Source organism: Drosophila erecta, unplaced genomic scaffold, assembly GCF_003286155.1.
Source record: "Drosophila erecta strain 14021-0224.00,06,07 unplaced genomic scaffold, DereRS2 tig00000092-arrow-pilon, whole genome shotgun sequence".
Classification (NCBI taxonomy): Eukaryota; Metazoa; Arthropoda; class Insecta; order Diptera; family Drosophilidae; genus Drosophila; species Drosophila erecta.
The window spans coordinates 17,957,666-17,979,245 of NW_020825207.1; the positions used below are offsets into that span (position 1 = coordinate 17,957,666).

Here is a 21,580-nt window from a genome sequence, read left to right on the forward strand (position 1 = left end):
ATTTTACGTGATTAGCGGCAAGCTGCACACCAGTTCGATAAGAACTTGTGCTCCCTGTAAACTTGAGTCAATGTCTCACGAATGTATCTCGACATATGCACGTGCCACTCAATCTTCTCCAGCGATCTCAACTGCGATGCAGTAATGAGATAATCCGTTCTGCTTGCTGGCATCCTATTTTCCCGCGAACTGCTTAGCAATTAGCGGCTAAGTCGGAGGCCCGTCCTTGCGCCCCATAATCCCAAATGCCTCCAACTCAATTTACATGCCAGAAAGCGACAGGAGCTGAGCCCAGGAAAAGCCGGGCGAAGTCAAGGAGTCAGGAGTCGGGAGTCAGGAGGAGATCCCAATCCGGACCGAGGTACCCTCGACATTATTAAAACGGATAAATCGCGACGTGCAACGATGTGTTGGGCGAAAGTGAAAAGCTGTGCGTGGGTAATTAAAAACGGGAGCTGGAAAAGCGGAGTCAGATAAGGACAGTCGAGTAATTCGCATGTCGGATTTTAATTAATTCAGGCCGAGAAACAAGAAGCGCCTTTGAGACAGCTCGTCCTGGGAATCCGTCGCTTTTCCCCGCCGTTTTAAGTAGGTTAATGCTGCAGAAGAGGTGGGTGCCATCGCGATGGTTTTTTGGGCAAAAGTGGGGGAGGCTGGGGCCTCCAGTAGACGCCTTAATTGGCGGGCGTCACAAAATATTTACCGTTACACTTACCGCTGGAAAAGCCAGGGGTCGGGAAATGGAAAACGGGAAATGGGAAAGATGATAAAGTGCGCAAATGTTTGCACTTTCCCTTTATGACTATTTAGAGACGCCAAACACTTTGAGGTGCGAACAGGGCGACACCCCCAAATTATTCGGATTCACGGATGGGGGCGCGTGTTGACGTCTTGATAAGAGCATGTTTATAAATATTTTCACATTATGCGTAGCATTTATTTGCATTTTATTTGCGCTTGTGTGGGAACGAGCGTGCGGCACACATACTGTCAGTACCTGTCGATTTGACCATGTTTGTATCAGTTTTCGTTGGCATTTGTACCCAGTAGCCCATTCAAAAAACATCCGTGAATATTTTCTACAGCAGCACAAAAATCTAATCTTCCAGACTAACTTGTTACAGACTTTTAAACTTAGGCTTCGCCCACATCTTGGTTTTTTACTTCCTTTCGACACTAACTGATTTTAGTTGTACTAACAATGTGCTCTAAAACCAACGAACGTGCCACACGACTTCATGAACCAGGAAAGGTTTGCAGGGAACTGTTGTACCTCAGGTCGCGGGTGGTAAGTAGTTTAACTTAAGTTAAATTCATATCATTTTCATATTGAATCTTCCATTTTTAGCCGGTGCGTGAGGTTCCCGCCTTCACTTTTCAGGCACTGCAGCCCAATACTGTGGTGAAACCACCTCCAAAGTGAGTCATCGAAGATCGCAGAGTTATCTTTTCAAACTCTCCCAACGAATTCACAGAATCGACATCTTCAAGCGGAAGCCAGTGAAGGAGACCGTATTCAAGATCTACTTCAATCGCGGCGACATTCCGTGTGTGATGTCCGGCAGGAGCAGCAAACAGGATCCGACCAAGGAGCGTCCGGTGAAGTGGCACTGTGTGCCGGAGAACCTCGACTACTGCTACTATCTGCCCATCTTTGTGGACGGACTGGCGGACATGGACTACGACACTCGGCTACTCGCGGTCAACGGGGCCATCGACCTCATCATGCGGTCCCCCAAGAAGGTGCTCCCCGTGCTCCCCAAGCTCATCCTTCCACTGAAACGGGCTTTCCAGACGCGCGACAAGCGGATCATCATCTCCGCCCTCCAAGTCATCCAGCTGATGGTCCGACTAGGTGAGCTTGCCGACCACAAATGTTCGGGTCACACGACTATAATCAAATGGACACAATAGTCTTAGGTATTCAGGTGCTAGGAATGGCATTGCAGTGGGTTTTATATCCCATCATAATTTCATTATATGATTTATTTCTATCTCACATATGAAATAATTCTGGTTAAGGCAGTCTACCGGGATTATATAATGACAACTATAATTATCTAAAATGATATAATGACAACTCAAAGCATTTCTCACTGTAAGATAGGTTTTTTGGATCCAGATGCCTCATTTTTAAAGTTTCTAATTTTTTTTTTTTTTCTTTTTTTTTTCTTTTTATTTATTTTTTTTTTTTTCTTTTTTTTTCTTTTTATTTTTTTTTTTTTTTCAGTAGCCAGTCTACTCTGTACATTTCCACAGTAAAGCTGCACACCAGTCGAGTTTTTCAATGCTCTTTTTAACTTGAATCGTGGTCATTTACTTCCAGACTCTCCTCTGATTCTACAGATTCATCTTTAGTGCCGACGGGCAAGTGGTCCATGTTGACTGTCCGCGTTTCCTTTCCAATGGTAAATCTCCAATAGATATACAATACTACCTAAAAGGTTTATTAGGCATTTTAAGGTATTCAAACGAGCATTACCATCTCTTACCACTATAGAAGTTATGACTATCAACAGCAGAATAAATCTATTCCTTGAACATATCATCATTTAGAATGCACAACAGCGCTATACGAAGTATATTCTCCTACGATTTAATGTATATTAAGCAGCCTTATGAGAAGTGAGCCATTCTTATAATGAGTTTGCTGATAAAGTACTTGTAGTGCATCACAGGAAAATGCGTTGTGCACGATATTAATAACTTCTTGCTACGAAAGCTGATTAATATTACTGCAATATTATTGGAATTACTCCAGGTCCCTGTGTGGGTCAGGCCCTGGTACCCTTCTACCGCCAGTTGCTGGCCGTGTGCAACCTCTACAAGAACGTGAACGTGAACCTCGGAGAGGGTATCGATCCCGATCGGAACTGCCGCATCGGCGACGTCATCGAGGACACCCTGAAGCTGCTGGAGTACTGCGGAGGCCCCAACGCCTTCATCAACATCAAGTACATGGTGCCCACCTACGAGAGCAGCGTCTTCCCCAAGTGCGAGGCGCCCGAGCCGCGGGAAGCCTGAAATGTCCGCTTCCTACTCGCTTTTCCTCGGTTAGCCTTCAGTTAACGATCATTGCGAACTAGTTTTAATTGCCAAATCGAAGTTTGTGAACCTTCAAATCGGGGATGAGTAAAGCCAAAATTAATCATTAGCTCGTGAGTTTTGCTTGGCGGATTATGGTATCCGGTGGATGGATATCTTTACTTCAAGAGATGTATGGTTATCTTTACTTCACACCTCTTGAATATGGTTTGCAAGCTCATTCGATACAAATTACTGGGTCATAGTGCTGTTTACACTTTGAAGCTGAGAACTATCATATCTTCTATCGTAACTTCCTGTAAGCAGCAGCAGTTCTTCTACCCTTTTCTATATGCTTTGAATTCAAGTTAGTAATAGACATTAGCTCCACTGAAAAGATGATGCTTTCTGAAAAAAGTTGATTTACTTAAGACAAGTATTTTTATGACGTGGAAAACATATTCCATTCCGTACAAAGACGTTCTAAAGGCGAAGGACATGTTTTAAGCCCTCGTGAAAATACTTCCACCTTAACTATGTTTCCGTGTATGACTTTTTTTTTTTTGCCTAAAGCAATACTCGTGTTCGACTGCCCCGTACCCCGTACTTACCCCGTACCCCGTACTTGTGTCAACAACCTACCACCCCGACTACTGGAGAAGTGCCATCTGCTAGACAGCCAAGTGATAAATGCCTAATTAATTTTTAATTTTCGAAAACGCAGAGGGGCGGCCGGGGAACATACTTTTTACGCTTACTGTTTCGGGCCAATAGAAGTCGTGCCATAAATAAAAAGCTCATTACAATAAATCATAAAGTGAAAATTGTTCAATTTGCTCCGGCTCCTTTAATGGAATATCCGTGTAGCGAGCTTCGAGTGTCTGGTTAGCAGCACTCGTCTAGGGATGCGTGTTGGAACTGCTCCTCCTGCCCAATTTACTGTCCTGTCTGGGTCCGTCCTCCGAATCCCTTATCTCTGGCTTAAATCAGCCGAACGGGCCATACACTTTTGACTTTTGAGCGCTGTCCCGCAGTCGCCAGTTCCTGAAAATCGAAGGATGGGCGCACTCTAAATTTAATTTACCTAAATTGCTTGGGGTGGATGTGGTTTGGACCTCGGCCCTCCCACCCACTTGCCATTTCAAAATTGCTCACTGCGCTTTTCGGCGTAATTAAGGGCGGCCCTCCAGAAAATTTCAAAAACAAATCTTGTTATCAACGGGCACCAACACGAAACAGTTGCTCCTGTTCGGTTCTGACCACGCCGTTGGTCAGTCCGCCTACACTCAGCGCATTTAACTGCCTTAATTCATTGGAATGGGACTGCACTGTGAGGATTGCAGAGGTTGTATATTGCTAATTAGAAAGAAATACTATAATCATGTAACATCAGGGCTTATTCCTTGATTATTTGAAATGTTATACATTTCATTGGCTATAAATATTTATTTATTTACTGGAGATAATAGTATAGTATACTTATATACAATGGCTATCACTGTAAATGTTACATTTTTATCATTATTATTGAACTTCCGTTTATTCACGCTCTGTGATGAGAGCAGCGCAGATGTTTTCAAAGTAAAATCAATTTTTCCAGTGCATTCTGCGATGAGATGGCGGCTTGGATGGCCTCTGACCTGCTGACAGAGGGCCTGGGACCCCCGGCCCATCTCGTTGCCGGTGGCTGGTTGATTGTGGTGCGTAGATAAAAACCTGCCAAGTGTTGCAACTCAATTTGCCACCCGAGCCAAGCCACACCCCATCTGGAAACCACCCTCGATGGGTTGGCCCCGCATCGTTCCAGCACACAAGTTCTTAATTCAGTTTTTGGTGGCGCGTGTTTTTTGCCTGCTTGATTCTATTTCTGAATTCTCCTTTTCAATCTCCTGTTGACGGTAAATCAAACAGTCCCCCTGGGTGCAGCGCCACTTGACGACCCTCCCGTTTGGCTAAATTGCATTTACTTGCTGCGAGCTTTCCATTTTATTGTGATGCTACCGGATTCAAAGGTTAGTAAAACGTTTTGACATCTTATACGCACTTTTCGAACAGTATTTTTTATTGCGTCTGAGGACTCCGGACTTGTCTCCATAATGACTTGGGGTGGAATCGAGCCAAAAGGGTTCACAACAGGGCGCCGAAACTTTGATTTAGATGCTTAGGCCGCTCATCAGAATATAATCAACATTGGAATATAATGAGATGACTGGGATATAGGAGAGGCCTTTGGGTTTTATGGGCTTTAATTTTCAAATAATTGCTATATTTTTAAGTTCTAAAAATTTCATCAACACTTTTATTAAGATACTTATACCCATTACAGTAAAAGGATATACTAAAATCGTTGAAAAGCATGTAGCAATTCAAACGAAGCACATTGGACCCTCAGGAGTATATAACATCTACATCAGGATCATAGCTGAGTCGTTTTGGCACTCTCCGTCCGTATGGCTGTCCGTCCGTATGGCTGTCCGTCCGTATGGCTGTCCGTCCGTATGAATGAGACCAAAAACCTCAGCGTAAGTTTCTTTGAAAACGTTGGGCGCCCACATGCTTCCCTAGGCTATACCATCCTGTCTTGTTTTGTTGTGATAAAGTTGGTAATTCCTATTACCTGTCAAATTGCTGCTAGTCTAGGACACTCTATCAACGGGTATAAATAGCAATGATAACATAGTGGACCATTAAAGACAGGAAATTGATGTAAATTCTGTAGTCCAAGCCCACTTGCACCTTATCCAAGTGTGATGTTAATTTTTTGGTGAGCTACCAAAGTACTCACTCCTTGATGGAGTCGATTTGCCCACTCCTCCGGTTCCTCCAATGCCCAGAAGGGCTTTTTCGTCACTCCCAAGCTGGCGTACGGGGAGCTTTCACATGCAGGACTTCCCCATTAAGTCATGCCCATATCTACGGGTGTATGCTGTGGCCAGTGGGTTGGAAATTGCTTTAATACCCCGGAAATTGCACGAGAGTTGCATAAATTGACACGCAACGCCCCGTGGGCGCAATCCCATCCAATCCAATGTAATGAGTATTCCACACATCGAGAGTACTGCCCCACTCTTCACAGTGTTTTTATGGACTGGGATTGAGGCGAGCAGCCCGTTTTTAGTGCACATACATCAATACTTTATAAAATTGGACCAAAAATCATCAGAACGTTCAGGTTGCCAGAGACAAATCGCTGGCAGATTATGGCGAGAACATCTTTATATACTCGTATTTATCCTCCTCCTAGGATTAAATGCTTTTATCTTTGCTAAAACATAAAGCACTCTGTAAATGTTAGCATGTGCTAGAAATAAGCCCACTGTGTTTGCCATAACTACAACTGCAGATAGACTGTAGTCTAGTGTATTTTCCATATATTTCGCAAGTAATTCCATTTCTTCATATATTTCTGGGGGTCACAATTTGTCCCCAGTCGCGTTTGTGTAATCGCGGCCATTTGGCCAGACACAAAGCGCAGTTGTGGACTTTGGACGACGCTCCCAATCCGCATGTCCATTTGTGCAATCCGCACTTAGCCGGTCACGAGCAGACATAGAGAGTATAAGGAGCGAAAAGAGGCTGCCCCATCGGCCGCAGATGGTCGCATTTTCACGACCCACGTGCGTTTTGTGGAAGCTGCCCGGAAGCGAATCGAAATTATCACCAATTTGCAGTCATCGAAATCCAATTATGGGACGTGTGTGAGACCGGTTCCAGCTCCGTTTGTAACCCAAGAGCGGTAGGTCCTCGAATCCTCCGCAGCCGAGTGTGCCATATGCTGGCTGCGAGATACCCAAAAGTGCAGCGCGAATCGGAATATCGCAATAGAAATGGGTGCAGGGACACTGTGCGACAAGGAATTGAAAACACATACTTTTGAAAATTCGTATCGACAAATCATTGATGAACTTCAATTGCCAAATACTTGCATTATTATTAAATCGTTATTAAACCCAGCAAATGCAATGGCAGAGTAATAGTGTCTTACTAACCACTAGCACTCGTTCAAAACCAGGCAAGACTGCTTCCCAACTTTGCAGCTCAGTGTAATCGGATTAGGCTGGCTGCAGTTTCCAGTTTCCTGGCCAACTGGAGGGCAGCACAGCGAAAAAACATAATTTGCGAGAATTGTCACACGACACGGCTCGGGGCACTTTGTAGTGACTTATTTGCAATTTGCGAAATGGAAGCGGCACCGAAAGAGGATGAAGGTCACTGGGAGTGGGGTTGCGCCCGGGCTGGCCAAGTGGAACTCGGCAGACGGCGCCCTAAATCATGCATGTCAAGTCGAGTAGTTGTCCCGTTTGCAGCTCTATCGAGCTCGTCATAATCGCCGCTGCGAATACGCATCATTATCGACTGCATTTCCCCGGGGGCTCGCCCCTCCGCCACCCAGAACATAATACACCCTCATCCTCCCCAGTTGTCGCTTAGTTCCGGCATGCGACAGATGCAACAGACGTGCAGACTTCCGGGGTCGGAGTTCCGAGGGATCTGAGGGTTCTGTGGTGCGACCGCAAGTGGTCTTAAAAAGGGCCACCCCGGTTCCGCCGCTCCAGCGCTGTCACTGCTCATTGTCAGCTAAGTGTCGTGGGGGTGGGGGCTTGGGTTGGGGGATGGCCTTGGGGTGGGTGGAAGTGGGTGGACGGTCAACAAGCCACGGGAGCAGGGCCTGCCCTCGAAACAGCGCCAAACATTTCCATTTTCAAGGGCTTAAACCCACTTTTTTGCACTCAAGCAACCTGCCAGATTGCGTCGGTGTGGGCGGCCAGGTGGCCATAAAAAATCCTTGCATGCACAGTGGGTCGCGATAGGGAAAAAATCGAATTCTAGTTCGCATTTAAGCGAAATTAAATTTTTCGGGATTCACACGTGCATATTATTAAGAATTTGTACTTGGTATTCCCCGTTTTATTGGATGGAATCTGGTTTACATTTCTTGTACTTCATAGAGACTGTTTTCCTTGATATGCATCAAAATTGCCAATGCACCACTGTGGTCGCCCTCCACCCACAGAGCACCACCACATCGGCAGCATCAGGAGCAGCACCAGGAGCAGCATCAGGAGCAGCGATGGCGGTGCCCACACAACAAAGGACAAACACACAGAGGCGATAAGACGAAAAGAGCGGAAAAGGCGGCTTCCGCTGCAGCTGCACTGAGATAAATCGGGCGATTGTTGCTTATTTCATTAGAGAAATAATAGGAAAGACAAACATGTACATGTTTGGAATGGAATGGAACATTTCTGCAATTTTCAAATTTGGCTTGGAAAGCCAACAGCTTTTGAATAAGCATCGCTATCAGCATTTCTCCAAGCGCATTTTAATATTTTGGATTAGGGAAAGATGGAAAGTTGGCCGAAAGGTGGAAGAGGGGGTGGAAAATGATTTCCACTTGGAAGCGACCAAAGGCAGCCGACACCCGCCAACAATAAAAGCAAATTCAATGCGTTTTGTGATAATTTCGCACTACACGAGAAACGATAAACCCAAAAGCAGACAGAGGACTCCAGAACCCAAGTGGGGGAAGGACCAAATGCTAGAGCCGTAAACGAGCGAATAATAAAAATTGTATATACAGCCGAAGGAGAAAAAATAATAATAACACAAAGACGCGGAGTGGAAATACATGGGTGTGAATAGTCAATGAGGGTCGGAAGTGCGGATGCGGCTGCGGATGCGGATCGCAGGGATCGCGGAGGAGGGGAAGTGCCATTCCCGCAAGGTGTCGGTGGTGGGGTGGCGGTGGTGGTTCATTCCTCGAGTGGTTGCAAATCAAACGGCAACAATGCAATCAAAAATTTCGGTAATCGGGTGGGTGCAAATTTAGTTATTGTCCTGGAGTCCGCGTCCCGTCCCGAGTCCTGGATGCGGAGTCCGGAATCCCTTGGGACTGCTTTGGCCATAATTTAATTCGGCTGGCCCATTATTTCATTAGTTCAAGGATGGCCCCTCGAAAATGTGCAATTTACTCGGGCATTATTCCAGCAATATAAGATATGGAAAGAGAAATGACTGGAATATTGTACAAACTGCAAATGGCAGCTAGACGCATAAATTAGTAAATTTCGATTTTGATTTTGCCAGTTTAATTGTTTGTCCGGATCCCGAAACACCGAAACAATGGTAATAGTCCTTGGTTAGGCAAACATGTTGTATCTTTGTATCTGCATCTGTTAGATAGGTGTCCGCTCGGGCTTCGGCCGGCCATTATACAAATATACTTGTATTTTGTGTAATTAACATTTATGGACAAAGAGTCCACACTGGTCGAGTCAAACGCAGTGCTCTGCTCGGATACCCAGAAATTATCAAAGCGAGTATATCAAAAATCCAATTTTCATTCAACAGCAGCCCGAAAGTATGCCTTTGTCCGGGCTTGGGTCTCCAGAGCCCCACACCCATCCGCCAGATACAGATACTCGAGTGCAAAAGTTTTTCTGGTCTTGAAGGGCCGGCCGTAGCATTATGCAAGCAACTCGCCGAAACGCACTTGAACTTCTCCTCCGTCCAGTGCAGCACAAATGCATAGGAACAATGGACATTAAGTTGATGTAAGCAAATGCAAAACTTTATGCAAATCGCCGGCCACCACACAACAAGGCACAACAACATGGCCAAGAAGCTGTCAGTCAGCCGGCCGAGAGCAGCAGAGCAGCGTCCAAATGGGGAACTGATTCTGGCCCGGATTGGAGCCACCGAGATGGAAGTGGCAAACACCAGCAAGTCAGAGCGATGCGCAAACTAATATTAGGACATCTATTTACTTTTTGATTGGCTGCACGGGTGGCTCTTTGAATAAATCTCAAATTAGGATAATCGGCTAGTTCAGTTAGAAGATTTCTAGCTTAAAATCAGCACGGAACTGATCATTTGTTGTATAAACAAATTCGTTAAGTTCGGTTTAACATAAGTGAAGATCGACTTCACTTCTAAAATTTATAATTACTTTTTAGGTCATTAATCATGTGGATTAGCAGCCTCGTTCGAAAACAATATTCTCCTGAAAGACCTCCGATTGAAGACCACCACTCATAGCTTGCAATAAAAAGGTTGACAACGAAATCCATCTGTTTAATGGGCTCGGGCCAACCCAGTGACCAAGCCCACCCACTTTGGCTTCATGTGTGCCCTGCCCCACGTGTCCACATATATGCCAGTCTAATCCCTGAGATTACAAAAGCCTTCCAGGGGCAAACTATTACGCTTGATAAATTCGAGATTAAAGTGCATTTGCAGACGGGTCGGGATCTTTGGGCCGGGCCACACGATTTATGGCCATACATTTGGAGGATTTCTTCAGTTTTCCTTGGCAGGATACTTGGGACATATCCAGAGTCCTTTTAATTATCACACGTAATGACAGCGCCAAATGCAATTGCTAATTAATTGCCTTGGACCCACTACTGGGCCGTACTGAATGGCGATGTGGGGTGAAATTTATGGCTTATACATTTGTTTGGCCCGACATTATTATTCCGACATGTGCGGTTATGGGAGATCTAGATCCATCTAATGCAATTTCCCCCTCTCCCGGAAGTGGTTGATGCGGGGGCGTTGCTTGACAAATGGGAAAATGCTTCATTAGTGCACCACCAAGGGGCTTAAGGGAGGATACCAATAGGAAAGTCCCCCAAAAAAGTAAATGTGTTTGCCCAGTAAACCTGCGACTACAACGCCATTGATGCCCAAAGCCAACTTGAACTTGAGACGCGATGAACTTGGTATTCGGGTTTTCAGGGGGCTAATGACGATAATCGCTCGGCGGCTGTCAAAATTGCCGCAGAATATAATTGCCAACTGGCCATAGAGAAGCGCTCGACGTTCCATGATTAACGATGAGAGCATTATGAAAAAGCCCAAAACAAAGCGAGTCGCAGAATCGAGAACAAAAAGCAGCAGCTGGATACAATGGAATCTCCAAGATACGAGCACAGCGGAAACTACCTCGAAACAATCACAAGATGCTAGCCGACCGATTAGCTTCAATTACTGGATCTACGCATAACGCTCAGATGCACCGTGCCCCACCCACGAATGCATCCACCACGTAACAGCAACAACTTATCCGATCTTATCCGCAAGCTGTAACAAGCCGTCAACAACAAAAGCACACTGCGAGAAAAGGTCCTGGTCCTTGCACGATTCCGTTGACGCAAGAAAATTCTTTAACCCTTTCTTGATCACAGCGTCTTTAGCCCTAATATTCCACTAGTATCTTCAAGTACTAATCAATCTAAGCTTTTAATTTGTAATTATTGGAACCCATCAAAGCAACGAATTAGCGATTCGTTGCGCATTTTTGTTTTCTGTGCAGAGCATCAGCAGTGTCTAAAACTTAAGTAGAGTTCAAACAAAAGCGCCTTTTTTCTGCTCACCAGCTCCGCCAGTTAATTTTAATGAATCTCCGTAGATATTTGAAATCAGCTTGCTGCTTTTGCCTCGCTTAGTTGTTGGTCGGCGGTTTTCAAGTGCGCACACGAGACGCGGCTCCACTCTCGAGATCTGTTTTCGCGGAACCTCCAGGGAATACCCATCAGAACACTCGACTCCCACGTGCCCAGCTCAACAACAATGAGCTCCTTCGCCGCCCACCTGTTGATATTGCTCTTTGGAGGCCTGCTGCTAACCCATCACTGCGTCCAAGGTTGTTCAAAGTAATGGATCAGCCATCAATCACGCGGCGGGAGAAGAAGTTCCTCCATGAGTCGGCTGGAATTTTCGGGAATAGGTGTGGCTCCGTGTCACTCGGTTGCAGGGAATTCCGGAACTCCGGTGGTGGGGAACTACGAAATAAACAATGCTATAGAATTCGAGGGTGAAGTTCGAGTGCAGGCAGATTTTAAAGCAATTAGCCTGAAGGTATTTGCCATTCATGTAACGCCCTGCAAATGGCTTATTGAAAGCGAGGTAGATTCATTTGATTAGAACGAAAGCGCAACTAATTCGCTTAGTAAGCATAAGAGACCATCCGTTTGCATTGGAATCATACTCCACCCCAAAAATACACACATCTCGGATGGGCTTACCGCGGCATGGACTGCACAATGGGCAGTACTCCATGCCCATCGAAGACTTGCTCGCTTGCTCTCAGCTGGAAGCCTAATTGGTTCCCCCGCCCAGCGAAATGCGACTCTGATTGTGACTAATCCCATAATTGTGGCGTTGCCCGTGCATATTCAAGTGCAACCTCAAATCGGTCAGCGGCAGCTCAGGTTGCAGATTAGTTCAGTCGGTTGAATCGGTGCGGTGCGGTGCGGTGCATATCCGTAAATAAGTCAGCGTGTGCTAATTGCATCACTTGTATGCCACGGATCCGCAGCACGCTCCAATTCGTGCGATTAAAGTCCGGAGGAGGTGGGACGACCATCCGGGTCCAGGGTGCATCCGTATCCGTGGTCGTGGTGTTTGCATAACTTTAATTAAATTTCTGCTAAATCTAATTTCCATGCTAAACCGAAAACAAACAACGATGCTGGCGTCGGATGGCAACCAGGTCAGGCGAGTAAAGTGTCCTCCAAGTTGGATTTCGATGACAGCGATGGCAGCAACAATCAGAATCAGACGGGCTCACCCGGGCAGCCCGGACAGGCGGGCGGAACTGGAAATGGGAGTTACGAACCGGGAACGGGACGCAGCCTGAGTGGTGGAGGAGGAACCTCGGGCAGCGGAACTTCCAGCGGGGGAAATCGCCCCAAGATCCACGGAGTACGGGTCACCGTCGATACTGGCGATGGACAGCAGCAAACGAAAGGTAATTAAATTCCCCCACTGCCACAACCCCGAAACTAACGAATCCGAGTCCCTCGGCGCACCAATTACAAAAATAAAATAAATACAGAGTCCAAGGAGAGCGTGGAAATTACGGATTTGGGCAAGCACAAGAAGCGTGTGGGCATCCACACGGACATCACCTTCGAAATCACCTCCGATTCGGACGGGAATGAGACCAGTTCCGCCCAGCAGCACGGCGACAAGGGTGAGTGGGCAGCGGAATCTGCTAGCAAACTAACTTTCCCTTCCTGAACCAATATTATCAGTACGGGAAGGGGTCAGGTACTCAGAGATTTGATTCGGAGAACCGTAGTAGCTTAAAAGTTTAATTAAAAAGAGAAACAACCCTATTTTCCCACTGTATTTTCAAAAAACGAACACCGCCCACAGAGGACGCCAGTGTGCCCATTTTCAAGGGTCGCGGTGGCAGCGACTCAAAGCACAAGACCCGCAAGCCGTATGATCCCAAGTCCCAGTGGAATCCCAACTTCTCCGGCGAGCAGCGTGGCTACCAGGGAGCCAATCGAGGTGGCTACCAGGGCTCTTATCCCCAGTACTATCCCGGCAACGTCTACACCGGCGGCAGCTCCGATGCAGGCAGCATCTACAGGAACGGCGAGACCTGGACGCACTACGTCCCGGTGTGGACCACGGAGCGGGTGCCGCAGGAACAGGGACAGCTCTACCGGCGGCCCAGCTGGAAGCCCTGCTACTGCATGTCCTCCACGGAGTTCAGACGCCGTCGGGATAGCAAGGCCAGAAGAGAGCAGGAGGATCACCACAAGGGTGTCATCAACAGTGGGGTCGTCCAGGTGGTGGATGGCAAGCTGGAGCGGCCCTTCTCGTGAGGAAAAGCCCTCTGCCCCAACCGGTTTCCACAATTTTGTAAAGTTAGGTAATGCGCGATTCTATTTAAAATAAAACTGTAGCTTAGTTTTTCTAGACATTTCATTTTACTGTCTTAATATTTGGCTTTGCCTTATTTTTCAAGCTGTTTCCGCTTGGTATACGTACCACATTTTGCTGATAACAACACATAACACTGTGAGAAATTTAAAGGTTTTATACAATTTAGTAAAGAAGGGATTTTATATAATACAACAAAAATGACTCAAAGGAATATTTAAAAAAATTCTGATTTTCTTTTGAAAAAATTAAAGTGACCGAGGTCTAACCGAATTCTGCGAAGCACACTGTACTGACGAAATAATAACATTCACAAAAAATGTATTACAAAAACTGAACTTGTTTTGAATTCGGCACTAAGTCGCACAAAGTCGAGCTTCGTAACTTGAGACTTCAAAGGCAGCGTAACGGATTTGAAACTAAGTAAATAATGTATTTTGTATTTCTTGTGAGATGAAATTAATCATGCAGATTCTAGGAACGAAGCCTACGAAGCTTTCCACATTTTTTACTTTTTTTCTGGCCAATTTCTATTATTATTAATTGCCTATTAATATTATTAATATAGTATTAAAAACACATTTTAGCCAAGTCCACTTTAACGCCTACAAATTACCATTACAATAATAGTAACCTCCGCAGTGAAATTATTTTCTTCTTGCATTTTTCTATATTGGAGATACACACTTCGTTACTAACAGAGTAACGAGTATCTGGTAGTCGAAACGTTCTCTCTTGTCTTGAGCTTCAAAATGTGTCAAATGTGTGTACGTAGTCATGCTCAGACACACCTGCATATATTTTTCCGTTTTGAGGTCGCTTCACGGTTTGATAAAAGATTCACCAGACATTTAAACAATTTTTTTTACTTCACATTATTTTACAACAACATTGCGAGCTGAGTATTTCACTCCCTAAGAACACGACAGGCGTAAAGATTTGGGTGCTGCTGTAGCCGCCTTACGAGTGAACACTGTGGGTTCCAAATTTGCCATTGTCATCGACGGAGGCCGTGACCGCATGGTATCCCGCCCGCTTTCCATTGATGTCAACACTTTCGCTCTCGCCGGTGACTAAGTCCTTGTAGTTGTTGGTATGGCCATTGGAATCGAACTGTTGGACAGGGAAAGAAAAAAAGATTATTGTAAAACACAGGAATGAGGACTCTCATCATAAAGTTGGTCATCAATTGCAGCGCAATTATACAGATGTCAAATAAAACCCACCGAGTTCTGGGAAGACCACTTGGACTGCTTCTCCCACTGCTTGGTGCTGTAGCCACTGCCTACGTTTCCGGCTCCTGCTGATAGGCCGGCCCCAACGTTGCTAGCTCCGGCCACTTGACCGGTCTGCGCCGCATTCAGTCCAAGTCCCAAGCTCTGCTGTCCGCCCAACAGGGATCCGCTGAGCAGCGACTGCTGTCCGCCAACCTGTCCGCTCAGCAGAGATCCTTGGCTTCCGCCCAGCAAAGATCCACTCAGCAGAGCTCCACTGTTTCCGGCACTGGCGGAGTTCAGGGAGCTGGCGGAGTTCAGGGAGCTGGCGGAGTTGAATCCAAACTGGGAACCAGAGTTGAAGGCCGAGTTGTAGCCGGAGTTGAAGCCTCCCTGTGCGCCGGAGGCGTAGCCACTTCCAGCCTGCACCTGGTTAGCGGATGCGCCTTGGGAGGCAGCCTGCTGGCGGGCAGCTTGCTGGGTTTGGCTGATTAGCTGGTTCAGCTGGCTGTTCTGCTGGAAGTTCTGGCCAAAAGAACCGCCAAACTGAGAGGTGAAGGCGGCATTGCTACCGAAGTTCGAGGCGGCATTGCTGCCAAAGTTGCTGGCGGCATTGCTGCCAAAGGAGGAGGCGGCATTCGATCCGTAGGTTAAGCGGCTGCTGGCAGCTGGCTGAATCAGTTGTGGTGCGGATGCCGAGGTGGTTACCTTGCGCTGATAGTAGTGGGCGGTTTGAACTGGGACCGTCTGCGTCACCTGAGTCTGGGCGGGCTGCTCGACAATACGCTCCTCGTGATGGACGTAACGCTGGGAGCCACCGGGAATGGTGTAGACCACCTGATGCGGGGTGGACACAATCTTCTCGTGCCTGTAATACTCGGAAACGGGGCTGGACTGCACGGTTTGCGCTCCACTGAGCAGCTGAGCACTGGTGTCCACGGCGTTCACTCCACCAAAGTTGACCTTGTTGCCGGCATTGGCGTTCTCAGCGAACTCCACATTGCTGCCCACCTGGTGGGCGGCGGTGCTGCCGAAGTTGGAGGCGGCGCTGCTCTGGAAGGCGGCGTTGCTGGAGAACGAGCTGCCGAAGGAGGCAGCGTTCTGGGTGCCAAAAGAGGCAGAGTTCTGGGCGCCAAAACCGCTGCCAAAACCGGCGCCAAAGTTGGAGCCGAAGGAACCAGCACTTCCCACACCAACGTTCTGCGTACCAGCAGCTCCACCCAAAGTCTCCACGGCACCACCTAATCCTCCAGCGGAGGCACCCTCGACGGACTCAGTGGCACCCACGGAGTCGTAGGAGCTCTCCAGGTTTCCCAAAGCCGAGCCATCAACCTGACCGGAGGCTCCTCCGAAGCCAGCTCCAAAACCACTGCTATAGCCTCCTCCGTAGCCAGAGTTCTTGCGAGCCTGCTCCACCGCCTGCCCGTGGGAACTGTAGTGGCTGAGGATTAGGTCAGTTAACTTAGTAATGATTTCTAGCGCAGGAAACGATTGTCATTGGGGCTTAAAAGGATCTCTAAATCAACAAAAATGTAGTTTCCAATGCAGTATTGATAGATAAGTTAAAATAAATTATATATTTGCAGTTTTGTTGATTTTAGAAATATTTTTACCCAGTGATCTATGATATTTATCTACAGTTATAATTTAAAATTTTGAAGTACCATGTCAGCCAATGGGGAAATTTCAATTTTCTCGATTCGGAAATGAAAGATCTTCAACATTTGCAACAAGGCACTTACCGAGAGTGAAAACTGTCGCGTTTGGTTCTGGCCAAACTTTAGGATTTTAAAATTGAAAACAAACCATTAGATCGTATGTTAAATGGGACATTTTAAATCAAATTACCTGGATTGGAAATCTGTAAGGATAAAAAGAGAAAATGCGTTAGGTATCGTACCCAAATATATTTTAAAATTTCATTTTTTTACAACTTAAATACGAAATCCATAGCTTTTAACTGGTAACACTGTCATTCAAATTGATTTCCCATTCACTGAAGAACTTTTATATTTCCGTAGATCTGCGGCTTATTGAAATACCCTTTATTTTAGCACGTTCAAGGGAAAATAGTGTATTTCGGTCGGTTTACAATCTCCTATCGCCACACGCGCCATAAATTACACAATTTCAGGGTGTTGTGTAAATATTTCATTCAGGGAAAAACAAGTGCCACTGACGACACTGCGATCCACTGCACTGATAGGCAGTCTCGAAAAATTGGATCAGCTACATCTTAGGTGCAATTCTCTGGATTAGCTTATTTCGGAACAGTGCACTACCTCCACAGACCACACCCAGGCAAAGGGCCAAGACCAGCAGCTTATTCATTTTGGCAGCACTTTTTTTGGTAGCTCTTGACCGAAAAATACGTTAGGCACTCGCGATTAAAATTGTACTAATGCAATCGAGCGAAGGGAGCTCCGCTTTAAAGCCTCAGACGGCGGTGATAAGAGCCACTTATGTATAACTCAGTCTTGAACTGATTGATTTCTGACCTAGAGAGAATGCCACTGATAGTACACGTAGAATTGGAGCTCGCAATTGGTGCAGAAAGCCGGGTGATGAAAGTTAATTGCGACATCATCGCCCTATATAGAATACGTGTATTTTCCATATTCAGTTTTTATGATCGGCGGGGAACCTTGCTCAAGAAACGCAGAGTATGTAGTTGCCATGTATGGCCATTATCACTTTTGCGATTACTTACATATACATATAATTTATGTTTATAGGTGGAACACAATGCTAATGAGCTCCCATTGAACTTAGAAAAACACCCCGAGCAAGGTGAAGGAATATATAGAAAAAACCTTGAGCTTCAAATTAAATTCAGGAAGTACTAACATTCCTTTCAGACGTAATTTGCTAAATTAGCCGGTCTTATCAAGACCTTTGAAAACCGTAATGCGTCTTACTAATTTGGAATAAGTCCCGAAATAAGATACAATCGTAACTGGGAAGAGATTCTTTATAATACTTGTTTCCTTACCTTCTTAAGATATTTTGTTTACTTAAATTGAAACCATGTCCTAAAATTTTCTAAGTTCGCAATCTTTAAGGACGTGTCTCTAGCTTCACTTAGTCTTGAATAAAGAACACGATCTTGAAACTTAGCCACTTTATATAGAATCAACTTCAATGCGATAGAACATTTCCGGTCACCTTTGATACGCCCATCCGTCCAATAAAAACGGAAACATTGAAATAAAATAAGTAAATATAATCTTGCTGAAATAAAAATACAACACATTTATATACGTATTGGCATTGATAGGCCAACAGCAACGTCAAAATCAAGGTTAATATACAAATGTATATACAAATTTGCATTTTTTGACTAAGGCAGAAAAGGAGAATGGAACTTTCTACTTATAGAAAGCTTCGCCATAGGCCCCTCCGATAAGAAAGCCCATCAACTTGACAATAAAATACGCGTATATTATTTATATATTTTATACATATTCAATGGGATCGGCTTGCCTTGTCAGACCGGTAAATGTTAGCCTAGCCACCAGAGGAGGGACTCCACCGATCTTCCTAAGAGTGCACCGAATACGAGGTGACCTTTCCGTTGTCGTTCACCGTGGTCTGGGCTCCACGTCGGCTGGTTCCGTCTCCGTTGCTGTGGCTGTATGACGAGACCGAGACGCCCTTGTAGCCACCACCGCTGCCACCGCCTCCTCCGGAGCTGCTGGAGCTGGAGAACGAGGATCCACCAGCGCTTCCGCCTCCAAAGCGATTCACAATGTTGGGAGAGGCCTGTGAAAAAGGAATTTACCGTATATTAGTTGAATCAGCCAGTTGACTATGCGAATCGGTAAGCTATTTTTATAATATGTTGGGATCTGTTAAATACAATTATAATTTAACCTTTTGACAAACCAACAATTGCAGTAAAACAAACGTAAAGTGACGTAAAGTTCGACTTATGTTCTTGGTCGAGAGAAGGTATATGGGTTCCTTACCGGATTGGGTGGGCTAATAAAGGCCGTCTGGCGATAGCCATTGGAACCGATGGATCCGGAGGCAGAGGCATAGCTGGGTGCATAGCGATGTGAGTTGTAGGATCCAGATCCTGATCCAGATCCAGAGCCGGATCCAGAGCTCGAACCGCCTCTGTACCGATTCTGGCGCACTAGATTGTCTTGGTAGGCCTGCTGAGCGGCGATCTGTTGCTGGATGCGACTGCGCAGAAAAGGAAATTAGAGTAAGGAATACCATTGGGAACCCGGAATTAGTATTGGGATTAGCTAAGAACTATGGACTTGTATTTACATATCGTTGTCGTCGACAAGAGAAGCATCCGCGGATGCATAAGCGTTGCCAGCCGTGGCCAGACCAGTTATAGCTCTACAAGAACAGATATATTCAAGCGTTAGGTTTACCCTTAGCCCGCCGTATGACTACCCAAAAGCCCCAGACAATATAACCCCTGGATATGATCGATGCTCACTGTTGGTTAGCATAGTTCTGGGACAAAATATGATTCGTCAGCTGCTGGTGGAAGAGATACGGATCGATGATGCCAAAGTTGGGTGAGGTGCCGCCATAGTCATCGTAATCGTTGTAGCCACCACCACCACCAGCAGTACCCACATAACTGCTGTGCCCACCGCCGCTGTTGTAGCTTCCAGTGTAGCCGCCGGCTCCTCCTCCACTACTGGCATACCCTCCGGCGTATCCGCCGGCGTATGCTCGTCGTCTGCGGGTCGGACCCGTTTTTGCTGAAATAAAGGAAAATCATGTGGATGATAAAAAAATTATTTGCAATATATTGAGCAAAGTATTGTAGGATTTCATATTGTTCACATTTATTATTATACTTTAAAAGTGGTACCCATTGCCCGTACAGAATGAGTGTATAACAGGTACAATGAAGCGTTTCCAAACCAATCAAGAATAAAGTATTCTTAATAACGATTACTAAATTGTTATTTTTCAGTTTTATATTTTTCTGACTACTTCTATCGTTAGCCAAAATAGTTTTGAAATGGGTATCTGATAGTCGGAGAAACAGCCTACGGCGTTCTCTCTTCATTTGATTTATTTTAAAAACTATAGTTTTATTATGATTGCGGATATAATAACTCTTACCTGCCGATGATTCTTCATTCAGAGCACTCATCACCACACAAATAAGCAGAACCTTCCACATATTTTTAGCTGGGCATTTGCAATTGGACTTAGGACCTGGGGTGTAAAAAATAAAACAATGGAATCATTAAGAACTGGTTTCGACAAGTAGTGTAAATACAACTTGTGTGCGAAAAGATGCATATTTTAAAGCCTACAAAATTTAAAGTCGTTAAAACGGAAGTGGGAATTGATTGGCTGACATATAGACGTCTAGATGGCTTAGTGTTATATAAGATCCTATCTAGAGGTTGTCCAGTAGCATCTGCTAACAACTGGGAGCTGCTGCCTCATTGCCCGATACTTTCACATCCATTGTCATTAGCCGCTCGGGGCAGAATCCATAAATCCGCCTGCACCAGCCGGTAATATGCGCGATTGTAACATGCGGAATAGGGGATGCACTGCCAGTAATCGATTCTTGGATGCCCAGGCGAGGGTCATTGGCTTCACCCCCGCCTAACTGGACACGAAGCTTAAGGCCCGTAGACTGCAATTACAATCAATTCATATACGAGTATATTTTTCTAGCCCAACCCACAACTAATTGCCCTTACACGATTTTCCCATAATGAATTGGCGAAAAGAAATCAGATTCGGGGGCACGGTTAGAGGGAGGAGGGCCTGGCCATCCGTATCGAAAACAAAAACCCCAAAATGCAAATTAATGGATCTCCATCTCCATATGACTGTGTATATTATTGACTCAATTCAGTGGCCGTCTCCCACACGAGAGAAAGAGAAGAACGAACCGGTTCTCACTAATTTGTTCAGAGTTTAGAAATGTATATTGAATGTTTTGTTTTGTATTTTATTTTGATTTCCCCCTTTTGCCAGCCATCTGATATTTTCGGTGCGCCATTTATATTCCAATCTGTCAGCGCTTTGTTTGTCATTTCTTACAGAAGTTTATTAAGTTGCCATTAGGAGCGGGGATTTTTGAGTTCCACAATTGGTGTGTTCTAATTGAATAACTTTGAGGCTGAGCAACCGGTCTGAAGATGATTTATAATTTCTGTTGATGCACCAAAATATTAACAATTAACAGCTTTGTGCGCGGCTCTGTCGAAACAATGGAGCTCGACTAAGAAGCACTCCCGATGACCGAATGTGTTTTGTCATTTCGCCCCTGACTTTGATGATCACCATTAGAACACATCATTAGAATTCCGCTGATAAGACCGACTACATACACTTCCCAGCACGGAACCAAAACTGCGCAACGAATTGGCAAAACTATCGATGTTATATGGCCGAGATCGTCGGGAGAGGGGATCGATTTCTGTACACACAGATAGAGAGTCCCGCGCGAGATAGAGATACAAAAACCACTGCGAACTCACTCACTTGACTCACTTGATTTGTTTATGATTCGGTGGGTTCTTGACCAGTTTTGTTTTCCGATCTCGGTTCCGGACTGCGATTCTCTCGCACTCGCCGATCGACAACTGGGCAACGTCTGAGTCGGAACAGGTGGGCCCAGGTCCTCTTATAGGCGATCGGACACCTGTGGACTGCCCGCTGCG

General features: G+C 45.6%; 4 protein-coding genes across 12 annotated transcripts; 2 read left to right on the top strand and 2 right to left on the bottom strand.

The window, feature by feature from the left end:
- Nucleotides 1–1,011: 1,011 nt before the first annotated feature.
- LOC6549448 (parkin coregulated gene protein homolog) lies at nucleotides 1,012–3,154 on the top strand. The gene is made up of 4 exons (XM_001974234.3): nucleotides 1,012–1,288; nucleotides 1,349–1,419; nucleotides 1,476–1,855; nucleotides 2,762–3,154. The coding sequence occupies exons 1-4, from the start codon at nucleotides 1,202–1,204 to the stop codon at nucleotides 3,022–3,024; spliced, it is 801 nt and encodes a 266-aa protein (XP_001974270.1). The 5' UTR covers nucleotides 1,012–1,201; the 3' UTR covers nucleotides 3,025–3,154.
- Nucleotides 3,155–11,471: 8,317 nt separating this feature from the next.
- Nucleotides 11,472–13,742, top strand: LOC6549447. Its single transcript, XM_001974233.3, has 4 exons — nucleotides 11,472–11,671; nucleotides 12,521–12,778; nucleotides 12,866–13,003; nucleotides 13,189–13,742. Exons 1-4 carry the CDS (start codon nucleotides 11,599–11,601, stop codon nucleotides 13,644–13,646), a joined length of 927 nt encoding a protein of 308 aa, XP_001974269.1. The 5' UTR covers nucleotides 11,472–11,598; the 3' UTR covers nucleotides 13,647–13,742.
- Nucleotides 13,743–14,439: 697 nt separating this feature from the next.
- Nucleotides 14,440–17,350, bottom strand: LOC6549446 (hornerin). 2 transcript variants are annotated; one of them, XM_001974232.3, is made up of 5 exons: nucleotides 17,201–17,350; nucleotides 16,767–16,779; nucleotides 16,661–16,696; nucleotides 14,931–16,359; nucleotides 14,440–14,817 (listed from the first exon to the last, which is right to left on the bottom strand). In XM_001974232.3, exons 1-5 carry the CDS (start codon nucleotides 17,247–17,249, stop codon nucleotides 14,665–14,667), a joined length of 1,680 nt encoding a protein of 559 aa, XP_001974268.1. In that variant the 5' UTR covers nucleotides 17,250–17,350; the 3' UTR covers nucleotides 14,440–14,664. The 2 variants fall into 2 exon arrangements, with proteins under 2 accessions (XP_001974268.1, XP_015012059.1); XM_015156573.2 differs by lacking the exon at nucleotides 16,661–16,696.
- Nucleotides 17,351–18,335: 985 nt separating this feature from the next.
- Nucleotides 18,336–21,539, bottom strand: LOC6549493 (loricrin). Of its 8 annotated transcripts, none has more exons than XM_015156569.2 (6): nucleotides 21,411–21,539; nucleotides 20,016–20,111; nucleotides 19,375–19,645; nucleotides 19,197–19,271; nucleotides 18,887–19,106; nucleotides 18,336–18,680 (listed from the first exon to the last, which is right to left on the bottom strand). In XM_015156569.2, the coding sequence occupies exons 2-6, from the start codon at nucleotides 20,074–20,076 to the stop codon at nucleotides 18,459–18,461; spliced, it is 849 nt and encodes a 282-aa protein (XP_015012055.1). In that variant the 5' UTR covers nucleotides 20,077–20,111; nucleotides 21,411–21,539; the 3' UTR covers nucleotides 18,336–18,458. The 8 variants fall into 8 exon arrangements, with proteins under 8 accessions (XP_015012055.1, XP_026836801.1, XP_001974267.1 ...); XM_026981000.1 differs by having other exon boundaries at nucleotides 21,402–21,539; XM_001974231.3 differs by lacking the exon at nucleotides 21,411–21,539 and adding an exon at nucleotides 21,248–21,300.
- Between the last annotated feature and the right edge of the window lie 41 nt (nucleotides 21,540–21,580).